The sequence below is a fragment of the Ctenopharyngodon idella genome, chromosome 10, assembly GCF_019924925.1.
Source record: "Ctenopharyngodon idella isolate HZGC_01 chromosome 10, HZGC01, whole genome shotgun sequence".
NCBI classification, from domain to species: domain Eukaryota; kingdom Metazoa; phylum Chordata; class Actinopteri; order Cypriniformes; family Xenocyprididae; genus Ctenopharyngodon; species Ctenopharyngodon idella.
The window spans coordinates 24,551,779-24,564,022 of NC_067229.1; the positions used below are offsets into that span (position 1 = coordinate 24,551,779).

The 12,244-nt window shown below is 37.3% G+C and overlaps 1 protein-coding gene across 1 annotated transcript in view; it reads left to right on the plus strand.

The window, feature by feature from the left end:
* Positions 1–341: 341 nt before the first annotated feature.
* chsy3 (chondroitin sulfate synthase 3) overlaps positions 342–12,244 on the plus strand; it is a 54,565-nt gene continuing 42,662 nt past the window's right edge. Inside the window, exons 1-2 of the mRNA XM_051910514.1 lie at positions 342–1,996; positions 3,354–3,637. Coding sequence (XP_051766474.1) covers positions 1,390–1,996; positions 3,354–3,637 — 891 coding nt within the window. The 5' untranslated portion in view covers positions 342–1,389. The remainder of the gene's footprint in view (positions 1,997–3,353; positions 3,638–12,244) is intronic.

The following is a 12,244-nucleotide window of genomic DNA, read 5'->3' on the forward strand; positions in this document are numbered from 1 at the left end:
AACAGATTTTCGGTGAACAATACCCGGATGACGTACTGCATGGGATTCTAAAGTGTGCAAACAGTGGACACTTTGCTATCCCATAATACTATGGAAGCTAAGGAGTCATAAATACTAACTAATACAAACTAACTATGAACTCTTTTCGTACTTACTTACAAAGAAAGTTGTTCCTTGTGCTTAAATTGTTTAACAATACCAAAGTAAAGAATTTTCATGTTGGATGAATGTTTAATGTCTTTAAACAATGTATTTATACAACATACGTGCTACAGAGCACTTCATTAACAGTCAAGAAGTTCCTTATCAGTTTCTGTAGGCTACATGATGAAAATATGGCAGTTCAGACGCAGGTATTGACAGTTTCCAAACAGGTTCCCCAAATGTTTTAGATAGTCCCTCCCCAAATCACACCACTGGCTCAGGCAGTTTACAAGATTTTTTTTTTTTTTGGCAGGCCACTCAGTCAGGTGTAATTTGTCATTACATGTGTTGGTATCTGTCAGATAGAGGCTAAATGTTATTCATAATATTAAAACATCACTTACAACTTTATTTTTATTTATTTATTTATTTTATCTATTGGGTACACTTAGTCTTGTGACTTTTAGACATCGTGTATGTAGTATATGTTTCAATCAAATTCAAATTCAGAGTCAATACACCGACGAAGCCCAGCGCAGCGAAATTCCTGCCTTCTTTGGATTTCCCTGCAAACGTCAGCCAGGGAAGAGAAAGCGCAGCTGTTTCGCTCCGCCCCGTGACTGAGGCGAAGCAAAGAGCGTTTGTCCCGTTACATCAGTGCTCCCAGAGACTTAAACCCGGAGAAATGCTTGAGAGACGAGGAGAAAAAGTTCCGTTTCTTCGCGTCAAACTGTGAGGAAAATGGCGAGTCTGTGGAAACTGAAGCGGCTGAATGAGGAGAAGGGTTACGTGAATGCAGTATGTCTTTATAGTGAGGTGAGGAAACAGTGTCTTCAGTGGAGAACGGCACAACGCAAGCCTTCATTGCTTGGAAAAGGAAGCGTCAACTTTATAAACGTTACAGTGTGACGCGTTTTTACTTAAGTAATGTGTATTGTACGCGCCGTTGGCAACTACCGAAAGAATTATATTAAACTCTCCTCGCCGAGCAAGAGAGAATTGACAAGAGAGCTGCGATATCAACACTTGGATGGATTTTAACCGATAAATATTGTGATCGACACATTTGAAGGATGTTTACCTCACGTGTAACGGGACAACACTCACCTTCGGGTCGCGCGACGTGCACGCGAACGCACTTTGCAGATGTTAGATAATCACAGTCGTCAGTCATTTGACTCCAAAATGCACATATCAGTTTGAGGAGACTGTTGTATATGAGTAATCTGCTGTATTAACTGTGCGATGGCCCTCAGGTCTAGAAGACCGTTGGTGAGCGTCATCGTGGGGGTTTTTCTGGGCTTCACAGCCGCGTCGTGGCTGGTTGTGCCCAGAGTTGTAGAAATCAGTGCGAAGAACAGAAGGTCTTCAGTGTGTACATACTACAGTAACGCCAGGGCTCAGGCTAAAGTTTCAGACACCGCCCACAGTACCTCATCAACCAGTGGCAGACACAAGCAGCTGCAGCCAGTCTTCTCCAGCCAGGAAGGCAGTGATGAAGGTGAAGAGGAGCTTGATAGGACAGGGAACAGCAGTGGAGCGGGACCTGTACCTCCAGCTAATAGTTTCTTGTATGTGGGGGTCATGACAGCTCAGAAGTATCTGGCCTCCAGGGCCGTGGCTGCCTACAGGACGTGGACCCCCAGCATCCCCGGGCGGGTGGAGTTCTTCTCCAGTGAGGGCTCTGAGAAGGTGCCTCTGCCAATTCCAGTGCCTGTCATCTCGCTGACAGGGGTGGACGATTCATACCCTCCTCAGAAGAAGTCTTTCATGATGTTGAAGTACATGCACGACCATTTTTTGGATAAATATGAGTGGTTTATGAGGGCTGATGACGATGTCTACATCAGAGGTGAATAGCTGAATATGATTCAAGATTCAAGATCTTTATTGTCAAATGTACTTAGTACAATGAAATTCTTACTTTGTTATGTCTTCATGAGAAAGATGGGGTAGAAGGGGAACAGACAAAAAACAAAGACAATACAATATAAAAGAATATACAATAATATATATTAAAGGACAAGGCAATAAAACATAAAATAATATACAATAAAAGACAAACCAGGAAGAACAAAAAACAATAAACAATGGCAAAAGTATAGTATGAATAAGGGTATGATATGAATATGAAGAGGAAGAGTGAAAAGAGACATTGGGTTACACTTGATTTTAAGGTGTCAGTATTACAGTGTAATTATACATTTAAGTAATTGCATGTAATTATGCATAATTTATAGTTATTACTACAGTAACTACATGTAACGTGTAACAATGACACTAAAGTTTTACCAGGCATTGCTGTGTTGAAGCATTTTGATGCATACATAGAGCTTTGGAAATATTTCTACAACCAACAACTTTGAAATAATGACAATGAGTTAAAGTGCCTTTTTCTGGAAAATTATATAAGTTTTGGAAGCTTATTGTAGGACCACTGAGATGTTTTGCATTTGATTCTCATTTGATTTAATTTTTACAGTAAAATAAATGTCTCTAAATAAAAAAAAATATATAATATAACATTATTTTTATATATTAGAGTAATCAGAATTTAAGGGTAAAATTTAAATAATGCCATGAAAATAATGTCACAATGTTAATAATAATAATAATAATAATAATAATAATAATAATCGTCCTAAAATCAGGCTTCATTTTCTTTATGCAAAATATAATGTCCCTCCTTTGATATCTGGGGTGAAATATGACCCGGATATGCTCTAGGCAGTTTTTTTTTTTTTGTAAAATTAATTCAGATGATTATTTCAAATACATAGGCCACTGATTTTTAGTCAGTGATGTTTGATCACTGTCATTAGTTTGTACAAATCAATTTAGGTGGCTGTTTCCATTGGTCAATCAACATATATGTGGTGAAGACAATAGTTTTTTTTCTCATTAAAAAGGTTTTACGCATAAAGATATGAATAGGACTTGCTTTATGCAAAAATCATGTCAAATCACTATCAGTAGCCGAATAACAGCCATTTTATTTCAACTTTTTATTTCACAGGTCGTCTAATGTGACTTAATACTGTCTATAATTTCTTCTACACTTGATGAGAAATGTTAAGTACATTAATGTTAATATTAGTATTTTTAAGAATATTAGTCATTCATAACTTACCATACAGAATTGATATAAATGGCTATGTTAGATTTTTCTTTTAACCTCATTGTTTCTCCTATGATTCTACCTCCTATAGGTGAGAAGTTGGAGTTGTTTCTTCGCTCTCTTAACAGTAGTAAACCGCTGTATCTGGGTCAGACGGGTCTTGGTACCACAGAGGAGCTGGGTAAACTGGCCCTGGAGCCTGGAGAGAACTTCTGCATGGGTGGTCCAGGGATGATCTTCAGCCGGGAGGTTCTCCGCAGGATGGCACCTCACATCGGGTCCTGTCTCAGGGAGATGTACACTACTCATGAAGATGTGGAGATAGGACGCTGCGTCAGGCGTTTTGGAGGGACCCAGTGCGTCTGGTCATACGAGGTAACACCAGTTAACATCCTTCTGTGGAATTTGGTTTGAATGGGGTGAATTGTGCTGACTGCTCAGTCTTAGAGTCTCTAGAGTTCAAGTTTATCTTAACCTCTCATTACTCTCATTACCTCTTTATGTTCTTCTATGTGTCATCCAAATGAATTGCTGATGCCAGCACTTTTATATTATTACAGCATCAATTGCAAATTATTGGCATTGAAGTAGCTCTGGTTTCATGTCATCAGGCTGTTTATTTGCTGCTTATTTGTATTGATATTTTGGAAACACTTTACAATAAGTTCTCATTTGTTAACATTAGTTAATGTATTAACTAACATGTAGTAACAATGAGCAATACAATTGTTACAGTATTTATTAATCTTTATTAATGTTAGTTAATAAAAATCTAGCTGTTCATTGATTGTTCATGTTAGTTCACAGTGCATTAACTAATGTTAACAAATACAACATTTGATTTTAATAATGCATTAGTAAATGTTGAAATTAATATTAACTAAGATTAATAAATGCTGTAGAAGTATTGTTAATTCTTAGTTCATGTTAACTAAAGTAGTTAACTAATGTTAACTAATGAAATCTTATTGTAAAGTGTTACTGATATTTTATACCAAGGTACCAGAGACTTGTATCTAAAATGTTGGTATTGATTCATCCGTAGTTGCTAGAAACGGAGGTTTAAAAGCAGGTTTCATTTGAGTATGACAATTACTGATAATCTGCAGGTTTCTGTCTGTCATTGATACTACGAGGACAAGTGATGAGTTTTGTACTATTAATATGTCAGACATACTGACAGACAAGTATCACGCCCAGCTTGAGAGGTTGCTGTGAAACCAGTTATACTGCATGTAAACACATAGCTCTGTGTTGATGGAGCAGTTGTGTTTTTCTGGTTTGCCATGGGACAGAGACTTTTAATGTTTTATTCATGCTTTCATTTCAGCCACCAGTATTCATGGCAATGTAATCATATGCAACAAATCTGCATTGCTGAACATCTTCAGAGGTTTCATGATGCGGGATTTGCCTGCATAAAATATAGTTATCATACAGTATCTCAAAAAAACTGAGTGAAAAGATCTGGCATCCGTCGTGTGTGTATTGCAGTTACTAGCTATATATACGTGGTTCCCTTCTTGGCAAGTGTACACTTGTCTTGTTTTATTTCTGCCTGTTATTGAATGATATGGAGGGTGAAAGTAAATTATTGGGAGAAGAAGGGCACCTCAGTTCCCCATGTTAATCTCTGCATCAGGACTCTTAACAGGCATGTGCATGTATCAGGTGTTTGAGCATGTGCTTTCACTCTGGCTGCACACCTATGGCTTTGAAGCTGTCACATGACTAGCTAAGAGCAAAGCATTGTGACAGATTTCTAATCTGCATTCGCATGACTCACAATGTCCAAGGTTAGATTTTGCAGTCAGATTTTGTGACGTTTTGAGAGGCACATCCTATACTTTTTTCTGTATACTGCCCAGGGCTTGACATTAACTTTTTTGCTCACCAGCCACTGTGGCTAGTGGTTTTCCAAAGTTACTAGCCATTCAGCATTTTCACTGGCCACAACTTTGCCAGTCAATTTTGAAAATCAAGACAGTGTATATCAACTGGTATGTACAGGTGGGCAAGGGGTGGGCAAGGGTGGGCAATATAAGCATAATATGAGAAATTTTAAATGTTATTTTTGTTAGGCTATATAAAAAGAACAAAGAAGCAAATTACAAATAGTAAATTTAAAAAAATCTTTTTTCAAATACAGTAGGTTTATTTAACATGTATACATTTATTTAACATCTTTTGTTTTTTGATTAACGTTAATGACAGACAGGTATTTAATTGGGCTGCTGAATGCATGGACGTGATATACTGACACATATCCAGTTTTTACCCACCTGTTTACGTCCACTTAAGCCATAACCGACTGTATTCACGCGATAGCCTACTCCACACGATGGGCATTTTGACATCTGCGTGTGCGTGTATTTGACTATTCAGGCGCAAGGAGAACTGATCACGTGCGCGAGAGAGCGCTTCTGTTGTGTGTCATTCAGCGCGATTCTGCCTATCCGCCTTCTACTAACAGCAAGTTAATCGATAAAGAATTGTGATTGAATTGTAATTTTATGATACGATGAGCTTGGCTACCTTTCATTTGGCTGTAGGCTGAAATTATATTCAACCCGCCAAAGTGGCTAGTGGGAGTGGCTGTCTTACCCGCCACAGCTGAAATCTACCCGCATTTGGCGGGTTGGCAGGTGTTAATGTCAAGCCCTGATACTGCTAGACATTGGTTTTGTGGTAAATTTTTGACTGACAGAACATTTAGCCAATGAGAAGACGACTTTAAATATCAGCACCCCTTAACATCATGAAATTGTTGTCAGCACTGCCCTGTGACTTTATCATTTAAATAAAAAAAAGCTACATAACACTGTTTTGAAGGAGATAAACACTCATCTTCACTATTAGTAGAGACACTGTTGCCGAACTCTGTTGAGCCGCACAGACTCAGGTATTTCACAGATGCTTAAATCAGTCAGTCAGTCTCTCTCTCTGTAATAACTGCATTAGACTTCATCAGTGGCTCAAGCCTTTGTTACTAGCCACTATACAAATAAATTTGACTTGATTTGGTTTTCTCCTTTGTAAAATGGATTCCTCTCCAGTCTAAAGTACTGCTGGAAACGGAACTTATGTAACTGCATGCTCCTGCAGCAGCCCGCGGTGCCCACTATGAACGGTCCCGTAGACCCAGATAGGTTTGTGCTTTGGCTGCTTATAGAAATGGAGAGGGGTTCTAACGTCTTTTCCATCGCACTGCAAAAAAGACTGGCCAACCAATAAGATTCTTGCTTTTGGCCACATGCCCGAAGCCACTGCTGCCTTTTTCTGTAGGCCGGTACTGATATAAGGCTTGATGATCACAGCAGCATTGGTGCGTCAGGGGTCGCTAGAGCCCGACGGGTCCATCTGAGAGATGGTTTATCATGCAGCTCAGGACAGGAACTGACACAGCATTATGTCACTGATTCATTCAGTCGTAGTTAAATGTATTCAGCACCTCAGAGACACACAGCGTTTACTGACTAACACACATCATTTACTTTAATACCTCAATGACATGCTTACAAAGAGTACTGTGCTGTACCAGATGTTAATACCATGGTATAAAATAATGACCATATTCTTGTGGCATGTTATTTCTGCAAGCATGCTTTGCACTAAGAGCAGATAGATTTTTGTATCATCTGAAGAATAAAAATGAAAGTGATGCTAAAGTCAGCTGGCTGTGTTATTGGCTTTTTTTTTTTGTATTGGCTTTTTTTTGGGTCATAGCTAGCAAGAAGAAAAGTCTTTAATTTTGCAATGAAGGACAGGAATATTGATCAGTGTTACTGCTTGAAGAGATTACTGAAAAATGACACATTTGATTGTGAGTCTTGACTTGATTTCATGTGATTATAGACTATGAGAGAGTGAGCTGTGTTTCTGTCCGATAATTCCTCAGCGCAGATTTTCTCCCTGCAGACTTAAAGGCTTGATGTTCCTCCCTCACTCTAACGCTTGATGTTGTGTGGGTTGAACTGTATCTTCAAAATGTTTTCACTGAGCAAAGCAAAAGCAAGCAAATATTTATGTTAAACACACACATAAATATAGGAATGTTTTGGCCACATTTTTGAGAAATCTGTCCAGATATCTTAGGCAGTGACATTAAAGGGTTAGTTCAGCCAAAAATGAAAATTCTGTCATTAATTACTCACCCTCAAAGTTGTTCCACACCCGTAAGACCTTCGTTCATCTTTGTAACACAAACAAGATATTTTTGATAAAATTCGAGAGGTATATGACTCGTCCATAGTCAGATATAATCAACACTTTCAAGGTCCAGAAACGTACTAAAGACATCGTTAAAACAGTTGACGTGACTACAGTGGTTCAACCTTAATTTTATGATGTGACGAGAATAGTTGTTGTGCGCAAAAACAAAATGAGGAAGAGTCATATACCTCACGGATTTCATCAAAAATATCTTAATTTGTGTTCCGAAGATGAACGAAGGGCTTACGGGTTTGGAACGACATGAGGGTGAGTAATTAATGACAGAATTTTCATTTTGGTTGAACTAACCCTTTAAGGAATAGAAATTAAATGTGTGTTGAACAGAACAGGCTCACAATATAGTATGCACACCTAAAGTCAACATGAAATGGAATTGGACCCTATTTGCTTAAAACATGTTCCTGGTCTTATTGTGCATGATTCATCAGTACATGTTATTGTCAGGGATGGTGGGTGAGGGGAAGAAGTGAGGATTCAATCGCAGAATGGAATGGGCTTTAATTAATAAAAATGAAACAAAAAAACAAACCAAAACTATCCCAAGGGGGAAACAAGACTAGACTTGACTTCTTGACTTGACTTCCTGACTTGACTTCTTGACCTGACTTGAGGGAAACACACACATGAGGGAATATACGACGACGATCCAGCACAGGACTGCAAACACAGGGAGAACAAATAGGGTAGAGTAGTTTTCTCATCATAGTCACGATTTTGCCCATCACAGTTCGGTACATGTGTCAGAACTGCATCTCACCGCCGCAGATCTTCGTTTGTGTGTGTGACAGAGGGATTCCTGCCACTGTTTTGATCCTTTTACACATTTTACAAGTTATTCATGAGTTCTCAACTGGTCAAAATACCATAATATGTAGGCTACGCACATACAGGGAGCGCATTTAGCCCAGCACACAGCATTGTTTTGGATGTTTGGTAAGTTACGTCTCGAAATATACGTCATAAAGGCTGACCAATCAGTTTGTGAATGTATCCCTATGCCTTTAGGTTTGGTGTTAAAAATGACAATGTAAACACTAAGCGGACCAGGACTAAATGTACGGACCAAACGAATCAAGCGATCTGAAATACAAGTGTGAACACACCCTGAGTCTGGCTGCTTCTCACTTCATATTTCACAGGCAATACAGGCGCAGGTAGGAAATGTGACAGCGGGACAGCGAGTAATGATAATTTGTCGGTTAGTAAGGCAATGAATCTGATGTTGATTTAGTAACTATTCTGGGCTGCTTTTCCCAAAAGCATTGTGAGCCTAGTTGATCATAGAGATATATTGGTAACACTTTACAATAAGGTTCATTAGTTAATGTATTAACTAACATGAACTAACCATGAGCAATACATTTTTTTTTACTGTATTTACTAATCTTTGTTAACGTTAGTTAATGAAAATACAGTTGTTCATTGTTTGTTCATGTTAGTTCACAGTTCATTAACTAATGTTAGCAAGATTTTAATAATGTATTAGTAAATGTTGAAATTAACATTAACAAAGATTAATAAATGCTGTATAAGTGCAGTTCATTATTAGTTCATGTTAACTAATGTAGTTAACTAATGTTAACTAATGAACCTTATTGTAATATATCGTTAAAGTGTTACCGATATATTATATATTCAGTATGTATAATATGTGATGAAAGTGACCAAACAAGCAGAAGTCGACAAGCCACTTATATTTATGCTTCTATCTCTACAATGTCCTAATGTTGTGCAAGGGGTAGGCTAATACTGTACTCATAGTACTCTGTTTTTCGAAACAGCTTCAGGATGCAGTGTGAAGATGACCGGTAAATGTATCATCCTACCTAGAACATTTGGCTTTCTGCCTCCAGTGAAATGGCTCTGTCAAATTTAATTACTTTCTTTTTTCTCCTTTATGTGTAATGTTAGACCCAGCCTCAATCACCAGGAATACTAGTTCCAGGCAGAACCTCTCTCCTTCACATGTGATTTGATATAAAAATGGTCAACAGAAAGTCAATGCTTTCATCAGCCCAAGAGGCAGACAGAAGAGCAGGAAGGGGAGTCAAAGATATGGTAACGGAAAATTGTACTGCTTCACAGCATTGTCCCGTAATGTTAAAATCCTTGAAATAGAGACGTGAATACAGACACATCTGTGTTCTTTTCACTCAGTTTACCATTTAGTTTTGAGGGCACTGAAAGAGATCTGAGTTGGGTCCTTCTATAGAAGTGTGAACACTCTTGAGATTGACCATTTCTTTTGGCTTCAGAGAGTGGGCAGCTCCACGTACCTTTGAATGCTGTTTTTTTTTTTTTTTTTTTTTTTTTGGTGTGTTAGCACCACCATTGTGCTAGAAACAGCTTAGGACACATGAGCCAAAACTCTAATTGTATTGGTCAGCCCTATCTAAAGATAGTGAAAAGATAGGTATTTGCAGTAAACATTCACAATAAATATTCCTTTGTTGTGAATAGTCCTGTCTTGATGATGCAAAATAAAGAAATTTTAAATTAGTGTATCTCAGTGCATGTGAGGGAAGACTCAAACGACATCAGTGAAACATGTGGAACAGCTCCTTATGTGTTTTATCTTTGAAGTGTCACCTGTGAAGTATTCTCAGAGGATCTACTTATGAAGTTGAGTAGCATAGACGGGCAGTACTCACTACCTTCACTGATATCCATTCCAGTGTCCTGAAACGTTCCCATGAGAACTGGGAAAAATGCCTGAGAAAAATTCCTGAGCTTCTGTTACAGGAAATGTATGTTCTACCAAAGGCATTCTGGACTAAATGATGGGAACATCAAAGCTTTCCTACTGGCCAGAGCAAGCTGTGCTGTGAATGCTAATGAAGTTGCATCTGCAGGCAAGGTTGAACTAATAGAATGGACAAGTAGCTCAGGTAACTTAGCTCAGGAGCAGGGTACCTTTTTAATGTTTTTTTTTTTTTTTTTTTTTTTTTTGTGCATATACACAAAAAAAGAGAGAGAGAGAGCACTGAGCGATTTCATAATGCAGTACATACTGCATATACCTGTTGTTGAATTTCAGAAAATTACAATGCCATTCAACCCCCTCCCCTTTTTTTTCAAACTGATTTAAATCAATAATGTATAAACCTGTCAAGACAGACTTACAGTAGCATTCTAATTAATAACTCAATGTTATTTTAACTTGAATTATCATTTCTTCACTCTTAGGTATCTTGTACCTTTGTCTGTTTGCCAATTTCAAACACAATTTTGTTTTAAATCAAATGCTGTAATGTAGTTATTTATTTCAGAGCTGTTTGGTTTGTTCAAGGCTTCTTTGTTCACTGAAGAATTATTACTGCTGTGTATTATCAGCCATAAGAGCAGGATCTCTATTATAAGTTTGAAATGTTTGCTCTTCACTATATCTTTGTTAGCTTTGTTAGCTCTGCTTATACACACTGAGGTATGAGTTTAAATTATTGTCTGTGATGAATGACATTGTGCTACGGATGAGGTCCATAGGGGAGTGTTTTGTGTATTAAACATTAAACGGTCACATGATTCTTTAATGATTTTGATGTAGTTAATAGAAATTAATTGAGAAATTAAAAAGTCTTCCTGGCATTATCTTTTCAAAACATGCTTAGTCCCTAAAGTCACTAAAACTGTCACACAGTACTGTATATCATTGCAGGTTATTTTGTCACTCACAGCATCATAATGAAATCAGTTTGACCCATCTTGATTTTGTTCCTTATATTAGTTTCAGTGGTTTAACAGCAGGAATATGTCGCCACATGAGGTTCTGGAGTTACGACAATAACAGAAAAAAAAAAAAAAAACTGTTCAGCTTGCTTAAAGAAAACAACAGTCAGTTATCTTTTTTGTTTAGTAGACCATCTGTATCTCTTCAGATTATTAGATCAAGTTTGTTAGCCTACATCAACATGGAAAACATAAAAGAAAAAATGCCAGGGTCAGGCTACTGTTTTGGTGTGATTAAGAAAGTGCTTTTTGCTGCATTTCCTAAAAAGTTACCATCCACATTAATCAAAGCCAATTTGTAGTGACATTTGATGCTTTGCAAGCATTTGTTTTCCACTGTCTGTACAGATCAATTTAATATGATAATGCAATGACAGACAATTTTTCCAATGAATGCTCCAGGTTTGTTTTAACTGTTTGCCACTACAGTGAACAACATTTATCTATTGACCCATCCATTGTCTTCTGCTTCTTTTGTCCATATAGTAGTCCATTCTAAACACTGTGCTCTGAATCAGATTCATTGTTGGTGCTCTCTGCATACAAAGCTATCAAGCATTAATTGCTTGGGTTAATGTGATAATTTATTTCCATGTCCATTGTTTGCAGTGGCTGAACTTGCTCCAAGAATTGATTCCTTTATCACTTATGTGAGGAAATCCTATGGACAGATATTCATTTCTTCATTGTATCACCTGCTTCATCTCCATAATTTAAACAGATTTGGTAACACTTTATTTTACAGTGCCGTAGTTACACGTTACTACATGTACTTACTATAGTAATAACAGTAAATTATGCATAATTACAAGTAACTAACCCTAAACCAAACCCTAACTGTAACTGTATAGTAAGTACATGTAGTTAATTAATAGTACTCAGTACTTATATGAGTAATTACAATGTAACTATATTAATGTAATCATTAATGTATATTAATGATTACATTACCTAAATACTACTGTTAGACCTAACTTTATTTGTAACTGTTCTATTCTGTTTTAATTTGTGTATTCTTATTTT